The 21,531-nt window shown below is 42.5% G+C and overlaps 1 protein-coding gene across 1 annotated transcript in view; it reads right to left on the bottom strand.

Moving 5' to 3' along the window:
* rsf1a (remodeling and spacing factor 1a) overlaps nt 1-21,531 on the bottom strand; it is a 111,877-nt gene that overhangs the window by 71,592 nt on the left and 18,754 nt on the right. The window contains 2 exon segments of the mRNA XM_072262560.1: nt 1,640-1,732; nt 2,106-2,197. Coding sequence (XP_072118661.1) covers nt 1,640-1,732; nt 2,106-2,197 — 185 coding nt within the window.

Raw genomic sequence — 21,531 nt, 5'->3', positions numbered from 1 at the left:
AAATATTTTATAATTTAATTATAAAATGGCAAATAGTTTCTTGCCAATACTAGCTGAAGAGTAGGGTGTAAGAGTTGGAAGGTTACGCTCCAATGTTTTGCTCTTACTGGGGTGACACGGTAGTGTAGCAGTTAGCGCAATCACTTTACAATGCCAACGATCATCAATTGAGGTTCAACTTCCGCCATTGTATTTAAGGAGTTTGTAATTCTCTTCATGACCGCATGGGTTTCCTTCGAATGCTCCATTTTCCTCCCATATTCCAAAGACATACAGGTTAAGGTTAGTAAGTGCTGGAAACATGGTGACACTTGTGGGTTGCCCTAGCACATCCCTGACGCTAACAATACACTTCACCGTATGTCTTGATGTTCATTTGACAAATAAAGCTCATCTTAAATCTTAAATTGCATTAGTCACTAGTCTGACCAGAGCTGCAATACAGCCTCCTTTCCGGTCATGTTAGAGGGAACAGGTAATTAAAGAGGGAGCTTACCAGAATGTTATGAAGAGAGATTGTATAAATTGAGGTTCTTTTATTTGGAAAAGAACTACTGAGCAGATTACTTAAGAACAGTTCAGTAAAGGCCCTTCAGCCCACAATATTGTGCCAAGCTCTTAACCTACTCCAAGATCAATCTAAACTTGTCCCACATAACCTTTCACTTTTCCTTCATCCATGTACTTATGTAAGAACTTCTTGAATGCCTCTGACTCTAGCATCTCCCTTGGCAGGGCATTCCACACACCCACTACTCTCTGTTACAGAGGATGAATGCCAGGGCCAGAGAGGTCAACAAGTAGAAAGGGTGGGTGGAGGAAGGGACATATGGTAAAAATGAAGCTTGACAAAGCTCATTTGAGCAATTTTGCACCCCACACCCAAGTAAAGATATGCTGACCTGGAGAGGGTCCAGAAAAGATTCAGAAAAATAATCCTAGGAATGAAAGGCTCTACGTATATTGCTCTAGGCCTGTACTCAGTGGGCTTCAGAAGGATGAGGGAGGGAAATCCCACTGAATCCCACGGAATCCGTAAAGCCTGGATAGAGTGAATATGGAGAGGATGTTTCCATTAATAGGAGAGTAGGCAAGACTGATATTGTCACTTAGCATATCAAACATGGTCATAGGTGTAGACAATCAATAGTTTTTTGTGTACTCAGGATACTTATGCACTCGAAACAGACCTGACAACATTATTTTTTGGTGTCTGGCTCTCTGTCTGCAGAAGCTTTTAGACTATTTGTGTGAATTACTTTGTGACAAAAATGTTTGAGCATTCAGAGGCATCTCCCACTGTAGATATGTAATTCAAAGGAAGCACTGTCAACTCAAAATATTGAAGTGAGCAATGTCATTGTAACTATTGAAATTGTATTGAATCACCTGTTACTATCTTTGACCTTAAAAGGTATAATCTATTGAGAGTGTATCCAGAAGAATGCCTATTAGTTGTGATGAATAAAGACTTCCATATCACAGCTTCAGTGATTCTCTGGTGACTTTGTTCACAGTCGCAACATACCTAAAATGGCTGAAAACGAATTCCAGCACCTTCATTCTTTACAGCTTTACAAACTGAACCTCAAGTTAATATCAGGAGAGGTTCATGCACACAAGCTTGCTGAGAAGTTACCTTCAAGAGACCAAGTTTGCATTCGGCATCCATCTCAGTGTATCCAATTTTTTCCATCTCCCAAGCCCAAGTATTGTTGTATTCCAGGCAGATCTATTTAAAAGCAAACCAACGTAAAGTGTTTTGCATACAGTTTTTATGATTTATAATATTTTAAAATTAAAACAGCAATGACCAATAATTTAAAGAACCTTCAGCCTATGATAAAGATTCAGTACTCAATCCATGTAAATGCAATAATGGGGTAAAATTCCAATTTATGCTGTAACTGATGTTTACACCTAGTCCCAAACTATTACTAACCAGTGATATACAGACATTGCACATTAGGGAACTTTGGTTTGTAACATGCATTATCAAAGAAGCTGTGTTTTGTTGTACTGGTCTATAGGCAATGAACTCCACAGAGTAATGCAAGACACCAAGCCACTTTTTTCTCAGGAGATCCAGTGTGAGAGTAGTTTACCCTGAGAAGGTACTTTTCCCATCGATCGAAGCTGACAGACTTCCCAATCTTCCTCATCAACTTCAAATGAAGATCAACCAATGGTTGAGGAACTATAAGGAAAAAGAACAAAATAAGTTAATGGTTGCTTCACTTCCGTAAAGAAATTCAGTTACAATTTTAACAAAAAAAAACTCTCTTGAAATCCTATTTATTAAAAACACAAGAAATGCTGCTGGAGATAGCCAGCAAGTGTCGCCACGCTTCCGGTGCCAACATAGCATATCCACAACTTAACAAACTTAGCCTGTACATTCTTGGAATGTGGGAGGAAACCAGAACATATGGAGGAAATCCATATGGTCACAGGGAGATCATACAAACTCCTTACAGACAGTGGCAGGAATTGAACCCAGGTCGCTGATGCTGTAATAGCATTACACTAACTGCTACACTACCATGCCACCCCATCCTGGGCATCAGAGCTTGCTTCATTAATTTTCTTACAACTGATGTTAGGCTCATGGGCCTGCAATTACCTAACATACCCCTGCTGCCATTCTTGAATAGAAGGCACCACATTTCCTGCCTCCAGTCAACTCGAGCATCTTCTATAGTCAGAAATTTGGAAATCCAGAAACCTCTTCCTTTGCTTCTCATGGTAGCTTGGGATCAGGACTCCTTTACCTTTCCTAGGTTGAGAATCAAGCCTAAGCTTCATACGATAAAGGGTTAAATGAATGGGAAGAACTGAACTACGACTCTTCCCCAAGTTACAAATCAATACTTATGAACGAGCGTTTTGGAGACTGGCGAGATGGATGGGGAGAGATAGATTTATCACGGGCTACGGGTCATGAGACATCTTCCTTCGGATGTGAATGGGCCATTTCTGTGTGCCTTCTCTCCTTCGCCTTCCTGAGCCACAATAATCGAGGCCAAGTGGAACCAAGCAGGGCTGGGAGTGCTGAGCAGAGTAACTCGCTCACTCACAAGTCAGTAAGGCCAGCTGCCGGCTGCTTTTCCCATGCCTGCTTGCTCAGCCAGCACAGACGTCTGTAATCCGTAAGACCACAAGGCATAGAAGCAGAGCCAGGCTATTCAGCCAGTCAAGTTGGCTCTGCATTCAACCATGGCTGATTTATTATCCCTCTCACCCTCATTATTCTTCCTTCTCCCTGATGTCTTTGATACCCTTATTAATCAAGAACCTATTAACCTTTGCTGTCTTTAGCAATGAATTTCACAGCTCATCTAGGAGAGGGGAAACTGATCTCAAAACTCTGGTATCTTACAATTGTATCCACTCATGGGAACGTTTCAGGAATAAACTCTGAGGAAAAACCTGGAGCTGGAGTCCCTAAGGGAGTCCTACATTGAGCTCAAGGCTAACTGGTAACTACTGTATGCCACTGGTGCCAAACTATATCAGTCTCTGCCATTCTTTTGCATTCATCACCTGTGTACAGAGGGGGAGTCTGCTCTGTAGGCAACAGCTTGCTCTCCAAGTCGTGCTGCCCTGCCCTGCACACTGGCTTGCATATATAGCTAAGACACAACATCCATGGTCGACCCCAACCAACGTAGGCCTCTTTTGTCAATTCATTAAGAAGGTGGAAGTGGATACCTCCAAATTAATGTAAGTAGCAGAAGGGAGAAAAAAATCAATAATTTTTTGCAGCACGCAGCAGTACATTAACAAATTATCAATGCTCTCTTGCACACCAGCCAATGAATAATTGAGAATATGGAATATGCCTTGTTGAGTTTACATATGGTTCTGTAAACAGGTTTGTCCATGGAATTATAAACTGCACAAGCAGCTCCTGATGAAGGTTCTTGGCCTGAAAGTTGACTCTTTATTCCTCTCAATAGATGCTGCCTGACCTGTTGAGATCTCCCTAGTACTTTGTGTGTGTTACTCTTGAGATTGTTAGAATATTTTATCTTGAGGGGTTTGTGGGGGAACCAGAGGGTCAGGCAAATCATGAAGATCTCAAGATGGAAACACAGGAGATTACAGATGCTGAAAATTGGAGCAACAAACAATCTGCTGGAGGGATTCAGCAGGTCAAGTAGCACCTGCATGGTCTAGACACCAAAACCTCAGCAATTACTTCTCCTCCTTGATACAGATCTAAACCTATTCCACTATCATTTTCATTTCTTTTCTACAATTACCTTGTCCTATGAACTGAGAAATTGTGCAACTGTCCAAAATCATTCTAATTTCAAATTCAGTTTGCAGTCATATGCAAAATCCCAGAAAATAAACAACATTAAATTGAAAACTGAAGAATCCACAATGGGAAGAAACTGATCAGTCACAATGGCAACATGGGATAAAAAGTGAAGCTTGTGAAAAAGAACAAATGGACTTGAGACATGTAAAACAAGGAAATTCAAAGTCAAGACAATTTTACTTGAAATTATACTTTTGTAGTCACAGAGTCATTGAACAATACAGCACAGATACAGGCCCTCAAGCTCATGTTGATCATGGTACCCACTGATCTAGTCCCAATTTCCTGTTTTAAGCCCATATCCCTAAACCAGAAGACCCCAACCGTTTTTATGCCATGGACCCCTACCATTAACCGAGACGTCTGTCGACCCCAGGTTGTCAATCCCCACTCTAAGCTCAACCCCTCTATGTACCTATCCAAATACATTGAGACTATTGTAACTCCCTCAACCACTTACTCTGGCAGTCCTCTTCTTATACTTACCACCCTTCGTGTGAAAAATATCCCCTCAAGACAACTCTCACTCTAAATCTATTCCCTCTTAGTTTTGGACTCCCCTACCCTAATGAAAAGACTGCACCGTCCACTATTTATGCCTCTCATAATTGTAAACATTCCTGTAAGGTTTTGCCCAAGCACCCCACTACTATTTTCCCACATTGCAAAGAAATCAAGACCTAGCTTGGCCAACCTCTCTATATAGCTCAGGCCCTCCAGCCCTGGCAACATCCTCAGACATCTTTTCTGCACTCTTTTCAGTTTAATCATATATTTCCTTTAATAGCATGACTACATCATACTTAGCAATGATTAATAAAAATGAAACATATGCCCTAATTCCTACACTCAGTGCCCTGACTGAAAACCAGTGTGCTAAATGCCTTTTTCACAACCCTAAAAACCTTTAACATCATTTTCAATTCCTGTGCATCACTTTCCAAAATGAATCGTCTCACATTTATCTGAATTGAAATCCATTTGCCACTCTTTGGCCCACTTCCCTAACAAATCAAGGCCCCCTTGTAATCTATGATAACCTCCTTCAATAACAACACTACCTTCTAATTTTGCATTACCTGCAATCTTACTGATCAAGCCTTGTGCATTTGCATCCAAATAACAAGTAATAAGGGTCCGAACACTGACCCCTGCAGCACACCACTAGGAACTGATTTTCATTATGCAAATAATTCTCTGCTTCCTACCTCCAAGGCAATTTTTAATCCACCCAACCAACTCTCCCTGGATTTCATGGCACCTAATCTTTCAAACCAGCCTACTACGTGGGATCTTGTCGAATGCCTTGCTAAAGTTCAAATAGACAATACATACTCTCATCATAATTTTGGTTACTTCCGAAAGGATTGTCAAGCACAACTTCCCATGCAGAAAACCATACTGACTCCTCCTAATCTGATTCTTGTCTATCAAAATGCTGGTAGATTTTGCCTCTCAGATTCCCTGCAAAACTTCCCCAGATTTGCAATATTTATTCATACCATTTTATTTTTAAAAAGAACTAGAAGTTCAAACAAACATTGTCAAATGGTCCTTTCAAAGTGCATTTACATAAAGTGGAAAACTAAGACCCAAGATCTTCATATTTCTGAAGTATTTCAAAGAAACTTGTCCATGTGATGAACAAATTACAACATGAACATTTCACAAAGCAAAACCAATTTAAGTACAAAACCACAGGAGTTTATGGAAAAAGTTAAATCAAACCGCACAGAAAGAAAATGCATTATAATGGATGACTTATTATTACAAACAGATAAGCAACTTTATGAACGATAGAGTCTTTAAAAAGTACAACACATAAACAGGCCCTTCTAGTGCATGCCAAAACCATTTATCCCTCTGTATCCCTACCATATGGATTTCAGCAAGGCATTTGATAAGGTACCCCATGCAATGTTTATTGAGAAAGGAGGCATGGGATCCAAGGGAACATTGCTTTGTGGATCCAGAACTGGCTTGCCCACAGAAGGCAAAGAGTTGTCGACTGTCATATTCTGCATGGAGGTCGGTGACCAGTGGTGTGCCTCAGGGATTTGTTCTGGAACTACTTCTCTTTGTGATTTTTATAAATGACCTGGATGAGAAAGTAGAGGGATGAGTTCGTAAATTTGCTGATGACACAAAGGTTGGGGGTGTTGTGGATAGTGTGGAGGGCTGTCAGAGGTTACAGTGGGACATTGATAGGATGCAAAACTGGGCTGAGAAGTGGCAGATTGAGTTCAACCCAGGTAAGTGTGAGGTGGTTCATTTGGGTAGGTCAAATATGATGGCAGAATATAGTATTAATGGTAAGACTCTTGGCAGCATGGAGGATCAGAGGGATCTTGGGGTCCGAGTCCATAGGACACTCAAAGCTGCTACGCAGGTTCACTCTGTGGTTAAGAAGGCATACGGTGTATTGGCCTTCATCAACCATGGGATTGAGTTCAAGAGCCAAGAGGTAATGTTACAGCTATATAGGACCCTGGTCAGACTCCACTTGGAGTACTGTGCTCAGTTCTGGTCACCTCACTACAGGAAGGATGTGGAAACTATAGAAAGGGTGCAGAGGAGATTTACAAGGATGTTGCCTGGATTGGGGAGCATGCCTTATAAGAATAGGTTGAGTGAACTGGGCCTTTTCTCCTTTGAGTGATGTAGGATGAGAGGTGACCTGACAGAGGTGTATAGATGATGACAGGCATTGATCATGTGGATAGTCAGAGGCTTTTTCCCAGGGCTAAAACAGCTAACACGAGAGGACACAGTTTTAAGGTGCTTGGAAGCAAGTACAAAGGGCATGTCAGGGGTAGGTACAGAGGAGATGCCAGGGCAGAGAGTGGTGAGTGGGTGGAATGGGCTGCTGGCGACAGTGGTGGAGGCAGATACAATAGGGTCTTTTAAGAGGCTCCTGGATAGGGACATAGAGGGCTATGGGTAATCCAAGGTAATTTCTAAAGTAAGTACATGTTCGGCACAGCATTGTGGGCCAAAGGGCCTGAACTGTGCTGAAGGTTTTCCATGTTTCTATGTTCTATCTATGTACCTATCCAAACTTTGCTTAAACGTTGAAATCAAACTCACATGGACTATTTGTGCTGGTGGCTTGTTCCACACTCTCACATCAGTCTGAGTGAAGTTTTCCCTCATGTTCCTGTTAAACTTCTCACCCTTCACCCTTAACTCATGACCTCTGGTTGTAGACCTACCCATTTATCTTATTTAAACCCTCATAATTTTGTATACCTCTATCAAGATTGAGAAATCAATATTTTAAGGAATTAGGTTCTAACCTATTCAATCTTTACTTATAACACAGGTCCTCCAGACCCAGTAATGTCCTTGTAAATTTTCCCTGTACTCTTTCAACCTTACTTACATCTTTCCTGTAGGTAGGTGAACAACACTACACCAAATTAAGCTCCAAATTAATACTCCAAATAAAACTTCAACATAACATCCAATCTCCTATACTCATTACTTTGATTTATGAAGGCCAATTTGCCAAAAACTTTCTTTACAACCCTATCTACCTGTAACACCACTTTCAACAAATTATGAATCTGTATTCCCAGATCCCTTTGTTCTACCACTCTCCTCAGTGACCTACCGTTCACTGTGTAAGACCAGGGAAGAAGAACTGGTCTCGACATGGTGCAGCCAAACTGAATTCTGGCACAAAGTGCAATTTTTGCATTTACAAAATACTTTACAATGACCTCAGCTTTTTACAAAGTGCTTAGGTTTAGGCACTAATATAGCAAACTGAGCACAAAGTGTCTATACGCTCAGTGACCTCCTGTACCTAATAAAGTGGTAACAGAGTACAGGTTTCCCCCGCTATCCGAAGGTAGAGTGTTCCTATGAAATGGTTCGTAAGCCGGAATATCGTAAAGTGAAGAAGCAATTACCATTTATTTATATAGGAAAAATTTGTGAGCGTTTGCAGACCCAAAAAATAACCTACCAAATCATACCAAATAACACATAAAACCTAAAATAACAGTAACATATAGTAAAAGCAGGAATGATACGATAAATACACAGCCTATATAAAGTAGAAATACTTTTCCACAATCATTGCCGCACTGTTCTCGGTAGCGATAATCTCGCAGAAGCGCTCTCGGCAGAAACACTCTCTCCAGTAACCTTTAAGCTATGAAGCTGCCAAATCATACCAAATAACGCATAAAAATACACAGCCTATATAAAGTAGAAATAATGTATGTACAGTGTAGTATTACTTATCAGAATTGGGAAGACAGCGCCGAGCACACTGATGATGGTGTGTTAGGCTGAGTCGTTGGAGGTTGGGGTGGTGCAGTGGTCCCCAAACTCCAGGCAACAAACCGGTACCAATCCACGAAGCATACAGTGGTACAGCGGTGGCCAGAACGCACTGAGCACATCTTTAAGAAAAAAGCAGAAATAAACAAGCTAATTAATTAGGTGCCACCGGCACGTAAATGTCGGCCCAGATCAGAGGAAACGCAATCAGCAATCGCCTCTGATCTGGGTGGCACCTAATTAATTAGCTGTTTATTTCGGCTTTTTTCTTAAAGATGTGTTGGGTGCATCCCGGCTACCGCTGCATTAACCATGGCAATGTATCGGTCTGCGGCCCGGGGGCTGGGGTGGTGGGACACTGGGGTGTCATTTCATCGTCGTCTGTTTCCATCAGGGCAGGCGGGTCATCTTCTTCTATGTCTGCCTGCCTCGATGTCGAAGGTCGAGGTTCATCGTCTGCTGTGGCTGATGAGGAAGGCTTGAAAAATGACAGTATGCTTGACTGCTTATCCTCGCGCATTTTTCTATCATCTCACGCAGTTGCTTCACGTTCAATTCCTGGGCGACTTCACTTTCGGTCCGTTCGCTACTGCATTCGGTTTTGATTGAGATCCTTTCCTCTTCCAATTGCATCAGCTCTTCATCTATCAGTTCTTGGTCATGGGATGCCAAAACCTCTTCAACATCATCTTCATCAACTTCCACAAGCCAAACTCACTTTGTCCTTACTATGCTCACCACGATCGAAACGCTTAATTATGTCTAGTTTTACGCTAAGTGTAACACCCTTACGAGCTCTTTTAGGCTTTTCCGATACCTGAGAACTCATCTTGCTAACGGATGCTCACAGGCACGGGTTTAAACAATGCCGGCTAGAATGCAGTTCCGGGGGAGGAGCTTGGCTGCTCGGGGCACGCGCTGCCTTTTATCACACGCCACTTTTATTGCGCGCTGTCTTTTTTCGTAACAGTGAAAACACCTTCTGTTAGCGAAAAAAGGTAACTAATGTAGGTCTTTCGTAACAGCGAAGTTTCGTAAAGCGAACGTTCAAAAAGCAGGGGACACCTGTATATGTTTGTGGTTTTCTGAAGCTGTAGCCCATCCACTTCAAGGTTCAATGTGCTGTGCATTCAGAGATGCTCTTCTGCACACCAATGATATAAAGTGTGGTTATTTGAGTTACCATCACCTTCCTGTTAACTTGAACTAGTCTGGCCATTCTCTTCTGACTTCTCTCATTAACAAGGTGTTTTCACCCACAGATTCACTACTCACTGGATGTTTTTTGTTTTTTGCACCATTCTGTATAAACTCTAGAGACCGTTTTGCACGAAAATCCCAGAAAGTCTGTGGTTTCTGAGATACACAAGCCACCCTGTCTGGCACCAACAATCATTCCACAGTCAGTCACTTAGATCACATTTCCTCCCCATTCTGATGTTTGATTTGGACAACAAATGAACCTCTTGACCAGGTCTGCATGCTTTTATGCATCTGGTTGATGCCACATAATTGGTTGATTAGATATTTGCATTAATGAGCAGATATACCTAATAAATTGAGTACAAACAATCAGTGTAATAAAACAAGAAGCATCTTTATTTTTCGAAGTGTTGATCAGGTGCAGTGGGTTTACACACGCTCAAGTTAAAAAGGTATGGGTTCAAGTATCAAAATCTAAAATGTGAGGGCAAAATTTTGATTCAAGAAAGTGATGGATTGTGGAAACTTACTGCACTCAAAATGACTGCCCCACTTCCAATATTGCATTATTAGAACATTTTTAGAGTACTTTGTAGCTTCAAAGTACTGTGTGTCATCCTTAAGACTGAATTTTTTTTATGGAAATAAGGCTATTTTTGTTTTCTTTTATAAATAATGCCAAGAATTTGTTTTTAGCATCCATCCAAGGAAGTTCTAGTTTAATGTCTCACCAAATAGTTAGAGACCGAGCATCCAGTTCCCCTTCAATATGGACTACAGGCACTCCTCAAGTTCTGAGCACCGGATGTGTACAGCGCACACATATGAAAAATTGTTCAGGAGACCAAAGTGTTGGGTTTGTGCTGATGTCCATTTTTGTGAATCCTATCTGGACAGCTTTAAAACTGCCAATAGTATCTAAAATCTTGAGCTGAACTTTCTAATAGATAACATGATTATTTACACGCTTTTCCAGACAATCTATCCGACAGGGACAACCACCCCCCCCCCCCCCACAGGCATCTTCTGTCCTATAGGAATTCAGTTCATGGCCGCATTTCGACCTGTGAACTACTTGGTTTACAAATAGTTCTCAGGAACTCTACTGTAAACCTGGGGTGAACCTGGACAGTATTGATCTAGAAAGCTATACTTCAAAACGGGGAAATCAGAGTCTCAAACAAGACAGAATCTGCAGATGTTGGAAACCCAAGCAACACACACAAAATGCTGGAGGTACTCAGCAGGCCATGCAACATCCATGGAAAAAAGTACAGTCGGCATTTCAGGCCAAGACCCTTTGGCAGGACTCTGCTCAGCCCAAAACGCCGACTCTACTTTTCTCCATAGATGCTGCCTGGCCTGCTGAGTTCCTCCGGCATTTTGTTGGAATCGGAGTCTGGAGCCTTACTTATGGCTGAGAACTGGAGACAAATAAGGTTACATGATGCAAAAGACAACTTGCTTTATAGGTATATAAAAAAATCCTACAAAATCAAAAATGCTTCTACTTTCTGAAGAGAGTTGCACTATGCACATCTCTACTCACGTCATCCTACATACAGAGAGTAGACACTCACAACACACTGGAGGAACTCAGCAGGTCGGGCAGCATACATGGAAAAGATCGGTCGACGATTCGGGCCGGAACCCTTCGTCAGGACTGTAGGGGGAAGGGGCAGAGGCCCCATAAAGAATTTGGGGGGAGGATGGGAAGGAGAAGGCTGGTAGGTTCCAGGTGAAAAACCAGTAAGGGGAAAGATAAAGGGGTGGGGGAAGGGAAGCAGGGAGGTGATAGGCAGGAAAGGTGAAGAAAGAATAGGGGAAACACAATGGGTAGTAGAAGGAGACGGAACCAAGAGGGAGGTGGTAGGCTGCTGGGGGAGGGGGCAGAGTGACAGAGGGATAGGGGAAGGGAGGGGGAGGGAATTACTGGAAGTTGGAGAATTCTATGTTCATACCAAGGGGCTGGAGACTACCTAGACGGTATATGAGGTGTTGCTCCTCTAACCTGAGTTTAGCCTCATCATGGCAGTACAAGAGGCCATGTATGGACATATCTGAATGGAAGTGGGAAGCAGAATTGAAGTGGGTGGCTACTGGGAGATCCTGTCTGTTTTGGTGGACGGAGCGGAGGTGCTCGACAAAGCAGTTCACCTCCTCTCTTGCCACCATTCAGGGCCCCAAACAGTACTTCCAAGTGAGGCAACACTTCACTTGTGAGTCTGTTGGGGTCATCTATTGCATCCGGTGCTCCCGGTGCAGCCTCCTCTACATCGGTGAAACCCGACGCAGATTGGGGGACTGCTTCGTCGAGCACCTCCGCTCCGTCCGCCAAAACGGACAGGATCTCCCAGTAGCCACCCACTTCAACTCTGCTTCCCACTCCCATTCAGCTATGTCCATACATGGCCTCCTCTACTGCCATGATGAGGCTAAATTCAGGTTAGAGGAGCAACACCTCATATACCGTCTAGGTAGTCTCCAGCTCCTTGGTATGAACATAGAATTTTCCAACTTCCGGTAATTCCCTCCCCCTCCTTTCCCCTATCCCTATGTCACTCTGCCCCCTCCCCCAGCTGCCTACCACCTCCCTCTTGGTTCCGCCTCCTTCTACTACCCATTGTGTTTTCCCCTATTCTTTCTTCACTTTTCCTGCCTATCACCTCCCTGCTTCCCTTCCCCCACCCCTTTATCTTTCCCCTTACTGGTTTTTCACCTGGAACCTACCAGCCTTCTCCTTCCCACCCTCCCCCCATCTTCTTTATAGGGCCTCTGTCCAATCCCCCTACAGTCCTGACGAAGGGTTCCGGCCCGAAACGTTGACCGATCTTTTCCATGGATGCTGCCCGACCTGCTGAGCTCCTCCAGCGTGTGAGTGTTGCTTTGACCCCAGCATCTGCAGATTATTTTGTGTTTACGATACAGAGAGTAGAGTTTCCTAACATGCTGCATCACTGCATGGTGAAGAAACTGCACTGTGGCAGACAGGTAATCAAAACTGCCCAATGCATCACCAGTACCAACCTATCCACCATCAAGGACAAAGATGCTGAAAGGTGCTAGAAAAGGCCCAGTAACATCATGAAGGATCCCACCCACCCTGCTCATGAACTGCCCCAATTCTATCAGGGAGGAGGCTATATAGCATCCATGGCAGGACCACCAGACTCAAAAACAGTTACTTTCCCCAAGCAATAAGGCTGATTGACAGCTTCACCCACTAATACAAAACTACCACCGCTTTATCATTTCCTATCAGTCATCTTATGTACAGACACTCCTGTGCCTAGCATCACTTTATGGACATAAATCAATCTATGTATGTAAGCAATCTTATGTATTTATATTTATTGTGTTTTTATTATTGTGTTCTTTATCTTATTGTGCTTTATTTTGTGCTGCATTGGATCTGGAGTAACAATTATTTTGTTCTCCTTTATCGTTCTGTACTGGAACTGAATAATCTTGAAACTGAAGTTTTAAAATACCCTTGCTGACACAGTCCAATTTTACAGAATCCATGTTTTTCTCTGTAGGGAGGCAGATGTTACCTATCTTCCACAAGGAAGAGAAAACCTTTACATTATTCATGGTTGACAGCTTGCAACTGAACAGCCCAAAGACTGGAACAGGCTTCCTATCCTGTCCTTCACAGTTACAAATTCATTATGGATTTAAGGAGAAACTAACCTTTAAAATACTCATCTGCTTCTCTCACACATGAGAGAATTACCATTAACTAGAGTGCCAGTTATGCAATATATTCACAGCACTCCTCTATAAATAACCACTTGTAGGATCAAAACAAAAACAAATTGGAAACTCAGTACTTTTTCTAGATTATGTCTAGAACGACGTTAACATTTCAGACTAAAGCTCCTTCATCAAAGCCCATAACCCTACATTTTTCCTACATCCATCTGCATACCTATGAGTCTTTTAAATATCCCTTTTGTATCAGCCACTAACACCAGCCCTGGAAATGCATTCTAGGCACTTATCACTTTTTGTGCGAGAAACTACCTCAGACATCTGCCCAAAACTTTCCTCCGCTCTCCTTAAACTGATACCTGCTGTTGGCCACTGCACAAAAAGCTGGTGGAACTCAGCAGGTCAGGCAGCATCTATGAAGGAATACAGGAGCCAACGTTTTTGGCTGTAATCCTTCATCAGGATCTTAGCCCCACTATAGCATGCAAGCCTTGTCACAACAGAAAGCTGCTCTCAAATTCTATTTTGTCCAGTATCATCTTCTTGGCATCCCTGATAACTTTACAAAGGCCGTATCTTGACTTCTTGCATAGATCACAGTCACCTGATTCGAAGATCACAGACCTAGACTTGAATAGAGGGTCAATCTCCTCATTCATCTATGGTTTCCGGATGGGGAACACCCTGATTGACCACTGCCCCCCCCCCAACCGGTATTGAGCTCTCTGCCTTCTTAGTGACAAAGGCTAAACCAATGAAGTCATTCTCATCGGTTAGGGAACGTAGGGGCCAGCGTAATGTTTTATAGTGCCAATGATCTGGGTTAATTTCCTGCCACTGTAAGGAGTTTGCACATTCTCCCGAAAAATGCGTTGTTCTCCTCCAGGTGCTCCGGTTTCCTCCCATATTCCAAATGCATATGGTTACAGTTAGTAATTTGAGGGCATGCTACATTGGCACTGAAAGTGTGGTGACACTACCAGGATGCACAACCCTTGCACTGCTTTGCTGCAAAATGATGCTTTTCTCTGCATGCTTCAATGTACTTGTGACAAATAATGCTAATCTCATTTAGGTTGGCTGCCGATTCCTTGAATATGGACAAATCTACAGACTCAAAATAGCTGTATAGAAGTTCAACTATTTCATCAGAACACAGTATGACTTCCACATACCTTTTATTCACCTGTTTCACTTCACAACCCAACAACCACCAAATATCACTATCCAACTGAGAAGGCAAGAATTTTACTGGTATGAACATTTTGAATTCCTAGCATTGAAGAATAATAAAATAGAATTGATGGCTTTGTGGCCAAGTTTGCAGACGATACAAAGATAGGTGAGGGGAAAGTAGTGTTGAGCAACCAGGGAGTCTGAAGGAAGACCTGGACAAATTAGGAGAATTGGCAAAGAAGTAGCAGATGGAATACCGTGTCAGGAAGTGTCTGGTCATACACTTTGGTAGAAGGAATAATGGTGTCAAATAATTTCCAAATGGGAAGAAAATTCAAAAATCAGAGGTACAAAGGGACTTGAGAGTCCTTGTGCAGGATTCCCTAAAGGTCAATTTGCAGGTTGAGTTGGTGGTTAAGGAAGGAAAATGCAATATTACATTCATTTCGAGAGCACTAGAATATAAAAGCAAGGTTGTGATGCTGAGGCTTTATAAGGCATTAGTCAGACCATACTTGGTAGTAATTGTGAACAGTTTTGGGCCCTTAAATCTAAGAAAAGGTGTGCTGGTATTGAAGGCGGTCCGGAAAAGGCTCACAAAAATTATTCCGGGAATGAAAGGGTAATGTATGAGGAGCGTTTGATGGTTGTGGGCCAGTACTCAGCTGGAGTTTAGAAGAATGGGGGGAGGGGGTCTCATTGAAACTTATCGAATACTGAAAGGCTTAGATAGAGTTTATGTGCATGTCTAAGGCAAGAGGCACAGCCTCATAATAGAAGGACATCCATTTATTACAAAGATGAGAAGGAGTTTCTTTAGGCAGAAGGTGGTGAACCTGGGATTCACTGCCACAGACAGCTCTGCAGGTCAAGATATTGAGTATATTTAAAGCAGAAGTTGACTGCACTCAACAGGGCAGACAACCAGTGTGCAAAAGACAAACTGTGCAGATACAAAAGGAAAAGAAAGAAATAAAAATAAATAAATAAGAAAGAAACAAACATCGAGAACGTAAGATGAAGAGTCCTTCTCTAAATCATCTCCAAAACCACCATTTTCTTCAAGTAAGGAGACCAGGGCAGCACACAGTACTCCGGCCTCACCAGTAAGTACCCTGTACAGTTGCAACATAATATCCCTGCTCTTAATTTCAATCCCTCTGGTAAAGAAGGCCAACATTGCTTTTGTCTTCTTGATAACCTTTTGTACATGCAAACCAACTGTTTCAGATTCGTGCACATGTACTCCAAAGTCCCTCTGCACAACCGAATGCTGCAATGGTTTTTATGGTCTGGGCTTCAAAGAATTAAGCAGTGGATGTAACGCTTATCAATCTTTTTAGCCAAAGGGTGGTGAATCAGTGGAATTCATTGCCACAGACAGTTGTGGAGACCAAGTCATTGGGGAATATTTATAGCGGAGTTTGACAGGTTCTTGATTAGTGAGAGCATCAAAGGATACAGGGAAAAGGCAACAGAATGGGGTTGAGAGGGGTAATACATCAGCCATGATGGAATGGTGGAGCAGACCTGATGGACCGAAAGGCCTAATTCTGTCATGTCTTATGATCTTATCAAGCAGTTGTACATAGAACCATACAGCATGGAAACAGACTACTTGGTCCATCATGTCTATGCCAGCCAGTGTTAATCTGTATTAATCCCATCTTCCAGCACTTGGCTTGTAGCCTTCTATGCTCTGGTCACCAAAGAATTGGCAAATCCAGATTCTGAAGCCAGAAGGTGGAGTCTGCAAGTCCAGGCTCAAAGGCTAGAGGCTGAGGTGGCCTGAACTGGGATTGGAGATAGGTGTGTGTGTGTGTATATAACCATATAACAATTACAGCACGGAAACAGGCCATGTCAGCCTTCTAGTCCGTGCCGAACTCTTACTCTCACCTAGTCCCACCAACCTGCACTCAGCCCATAACCCTCCATTCTTTTCTTGTCCATATATCTGTCCAATTTAACTTTAAATGACATCGGACCTGCCTCAACCACTTCTGCTGGAAGCTCGTTCCACACAGCTACCACTCTCTGAGTAAAAAAGTCCCCCCTCATGTTACCCCTAAACTTTTGCCCTTTAACTCTCATGTCCTCTTGTTTGAATCTCCCCCACTCTCAATGGAAAAAGTCTATCCATGTCAACTCTATCTATCCCCCTCATAATTTAAATACCTCTATCAAGTTCCCCCTCAACCTTCTACACTCCAAAGAATAAAGACCCAACTTGTTCAACCTTTCTCTGTAACTTAGGAGATGAAACCCAGGCAACATTCTAGTAAATCTCCCCTGTACTCTCTCAATTTTGTTGATATCTTTCCTATAATTCTATGTATAGAATCAAGTTTATTATCACCAGCATGTGACGTGAAATTTGTTAACTTACCAAGTTCAATGCAATACATAATATAGAACAAAATAATAATAAATAAATACATCTTATTCAATATGCAGGTTTCCCCCACCATCCGAAGGTACTGTAGAGCGTTCCTATGAAACGGTTCGTATGCCGGAATGTCGTAAAGCGAAGAAGCAATTACCATTTATTTATATGGGAAAAATTTGTGAGCGTTCGCAGACCCAAAAATAACCTACCAAATCATGCCAAATAACACATAAAAACTAAAATAACAGTAATGTATAGTAAAAGCAGGAATGATATGATAAATACACAGTCTATATAAAGTAGAAATACTTCTCTACAACGATTGCCTGCACTGTTCTCCATAGCGAAAATCTCACGCAAGCGCTGTTGGCAAGAACACGGCGCAAGCGCTCTCCAGTAACCTTTAAGCTATGAAGTTGCCAAATCATACCAAATAACACATAAAAATACACAGCCTATATAAAGTAGAAATAATGTATGTACAGCGCAGTTTCAATTACCGGAATTGGGACAGCGCTGAGCATACTGATGATGGTGTGTTAGGCTGAGTCGGAGTTTGGGTGGTGCAGTGGCCCCCACCCTCTGGGCAGCGACCCGATACCGATCCGCAAAGTATGCAGGAGTCCAGCGGTAGCCGGGACACACCCAGCACATCTTTAAGAAAAAAGCCGAAATAAACAAGCTAATTAATTAGGTGCCGCCCGGCACGTAAATGTCAGCCCAGATCAGAGGCAATTGCCGACCACATAGAGCAAGTGAAATCGGTGATCGCTTCTGATCTGGGACGACATTTACATACCGGGCAGCACTTAATTAATTAGCTTGTTTATTTCGGCTTTTTTCTTAAAGACGTGCTGGGAGCCTCCCAGCTACCGCTGCATTCTCCGCGAATCGGTATCTGTCCGCGGCCCAGGGTTTGGGGTGGTGGGACACTCAGGTTTCAATTGCTATCCTTTCCTCTTCCAATTGCATCAGCTCTTCATCTATCAGTTCTTGGTCATGGGATGCCAAACCTCTTCAACATCATCTTCGTCAATTTCCACAAGTCAAATTCACTTTGTCCTTACTTCGTTCACCTCGATCGAAACGCTTAATTATGTTTAGTTTTACGCTAAGTGTAACACCCTTACGAGCTCTTTTAGGCTTTTCCGATACCTTAGAACTCATCTTGCAAACGGCTGCTGACAGGCAAGTGTTTAAGCAATGCCGGCTAGAATGCCGTTCCGAATCCGGGGGACAGCGGCTGATCAGGGCGCGTGCTGCTTTTTTTCACGTGCTGCCTTTCTTTGTAACAGTGAAAACACCTTCTGTTAGCGAAAACAGGGGGACACCTGTACTTTATAAAGACTAGATTAAAAGTCGTGCAAAAAACAGAAATACTATATACTTTAAAAAAGTGAGGTTGTGTCCAAGGGTTCAATGCCCATTTAGGAATCAGATGGCAGACAGGAAGAAGCTGTTCCTGAATCACTGAGTGTGTGCCTCCAGGCTTCTGTGCCTCCTACCTGATGGTAACAGTGACAAAAGGGTGCTGGAGGCCCTTAATAATGGACGCTGCCTTTCTGAGACATCGCTCCCAGAAGGTGTCCTGGGTACTTTGTAGGCTAGTACCCAAGATGGAGCTGACTAAATTTACAACCCTCTGCAGCTTCTTTTGGTCCTGTACAGTAGCCCTCACCCCCTTACCAGACAGGGATGCAGCCTGTCAGAATGCTCTCCATGGTACATCTATAGAAGTTTTTGAGTGTATTTGTTGACACACCAAATCTCTCCAAACTCCTAATAAAGTATAGCCACTGCCTTGCCTTCTTTACAACTGCATCGATATATTGGGACCAGGTTAGATTCTCAGAGATCTTGACACCCAGGAACTTGAAACTGCTGACTCTCTCCACTACTGATCCCTCTATGAGGATTGGTATGTGTTCCTTTGTCTTACACCTCCGGAAGTGCACAATCAGGTCTTTCATCTTACTGACGCTGAGTGCCAGGTTGTTGCTGTGGCACCACTCCACTAGGTGGCATACCTCACACCTGTACACCCTCTCGTCACCACCTGAGACTTTATCAACAATGGTTTTATCGTCAGCAAAATTTATAGATGGTATTTGAGCTATGCCTAGCCACACAGTCATGGGTATATATAGAGTAGAGCAGTGGGCTAAGCACACACCCGAGGTGCACCAGTGTTGATCGTCAGCGAGGAGGAGATGTTATCACTAATCTGCACAGATTGTGATCTTCCAGTTAGGAAGCCAAGGATCCAATTGCAAAGTGAGGTCAGAGGCCCAGGTTCTGCAACTTCTCAATCAGGATTGTGGGAATGATGGTATTAAATGCTGAGCTACAGTAGATGAACAGTATCCTGGCATAGGTGTTTGTGTTGTCCAGGTGGTCTAAAGCCATGTGGAGAGCCATTGAGATTGCATCTGCCGTTGACCTATTGTGGCGATAGGCAAATTGCAACGGGTCCAGGTCCTTGCTGAGGCAGGACCAACCACTCAAAGCACTTCATCACTGTAGATATGAGTACTACTGAGTAATAGTCATTAAGGCAGCTCACATTACTCTTCCTAGGCACTGGTATAATTGTTGCCTTTTTGAAGCAAGTGGGAACTTCCACCTGTAGCAGTGAGAGGTTCTTGAATACTCCCACCAGTTGGTTGGCACAGGTTTTCAGACCCTTACCAGGTACTCCATCGCGACCTTCCGCCTTGCTCCTATATCATAAGATATAGGAGCAAAATTAGGCCATTTGGGCCATCGAGTCTGCTCTGCCATTTCATCATGGCTGATCAGTTCCAATCTCCTGCATCATGTCATTCCTAAGCTCACATAGTAAGGAAAGTAAATTTAGGATACAGTAATTGAAAATAGGACAGCTTGATTTCCATCACTAATTTTATCAAAGAATTCACAGATGAATTGTATATTCAGTGGCCACTTCATTTGATACACCTGCTGGTTAATGCAAATATCTAATCAGCCATAGCAATTCAATGCATAAAAGCATGCAGACATGGTAAAGAGGTTCATTTGTTGTTCAGATCAAACATCAGAATGAGGGAAGAAATGTGATCTAAATGACTTTAACTGTGGAATGATTGTGGTTTCAGTATCTCAGAAACTGCTGATCTTCATGCACAACAGTTTCTGGAGTTCACAAAGAATGGTATGACAATCAAAAAAAAAATCATCCAGTGAGTGGCAGTTCTGTGGGTGAAAATGCCTTGTTAATGAGAGAAGTCAGAGGAGAATGGCCAGACTGGTTCAAGATGACAGGAAGGTAACAGTAACTCAAATAATCATGCTTTACAATACTGGTGTGCAGAAAAGCATCTCTTAATACATAACATGTTGAACCATGAAGTGGATGGGCTACAGCAGCAGAAGACCACAAACATACTTTCTGTACCTAATGATGTGGCCACTGAATGTATTTATGCACATTTTATCCACATCCCTACTTTAACCTTGAAGTAAGTTCATATTTTATATAACTCTTTATTCTTATAATTGTTGAATGTTGTTACATATCACGCCAACACACCACAGCAAGTTCTTAATACATGGAAATATATATAGCAAATAATGTTGATTATTAATCCTTAATCCTAAATCCTATGCATTTCATGACCTACTAGTTCAATACTACGCTACCATGCTCTCCCAAAATTACTGAAGAAAATTCAAGGAATTGTGGGTAAATTGGCTAATCAGATCCAAAACTGGCTTGGTAGTAGTAGAAAGATGATTTTCTGACTGGAAGACTTTGACTAGTGGTGTGTACTGAAGGGAGCTTTGCTGTCTACAGCTAGAGCAGGATATAGACCAGATGGAAAATTGTGGAGCATTGCAAAATGAAGTTAATTGTGAAAAGTTCAAGGTGATATATTTTGCAAGCCAAATAAGGGTGGATATATACAGCAAATAGTAGGATACAAAGAAAAGCTGATGAACAGAGACACCTAGGGGCCAAGTATACAAGTTCCTTGAAAGTGGCAACATAGGTCAGTAAGATGCTGAAGGCAGTATTTGGCATGCTTGCTTTGGGAGTCTGGGGCACAGAATATAAGAGTTAGGATGCTGTGTGTTGAAACTTTACAAAACACTGGCTATACCGCATATGAAGTACTGCCTGCAATTTGAGTCACTGCACTATAGAAAGGATGCAATTGCACTAAAAAGAGGCGTAGGAGATTAGTTATGGGGAATGATGGGATACGTTGGGCTAGTTTTCCCAAAAGCAAAGGAGTCTGAGGTGTGACCTGATAAAAGTATACTGTACAAGACTGACAGGCATACAGAGTATGTCAGTGAGGTTCTATAATCAGAATGAAATTTACTATCACTGACTTGTAGATGGTGACAGCTGCCTTCCTGAGACTACCTTTTGAAGATGTCCTCAATGTTGTGCCCATGGAGTCTGGCT

Source organism: Mobula birostris, chromosome 7, assembly GCF_030028105.1.
Source record: "Mobula birostris isolate sMobBir1 chromosome 7, sMobBir1.hap1, whole genome shotgun sequence".
NCBI classification, from domain to species: Eukaryota; Metazoa; Chordata; class Chondrichthyes; order Myliobatiformes; family Myliobatidae; genus Mobula; species Mobula birostris.
Note: the sequence above shows the minus strand (reverse complement) of the source record. Positions and strands in the feature narration are given on the sequence as shown.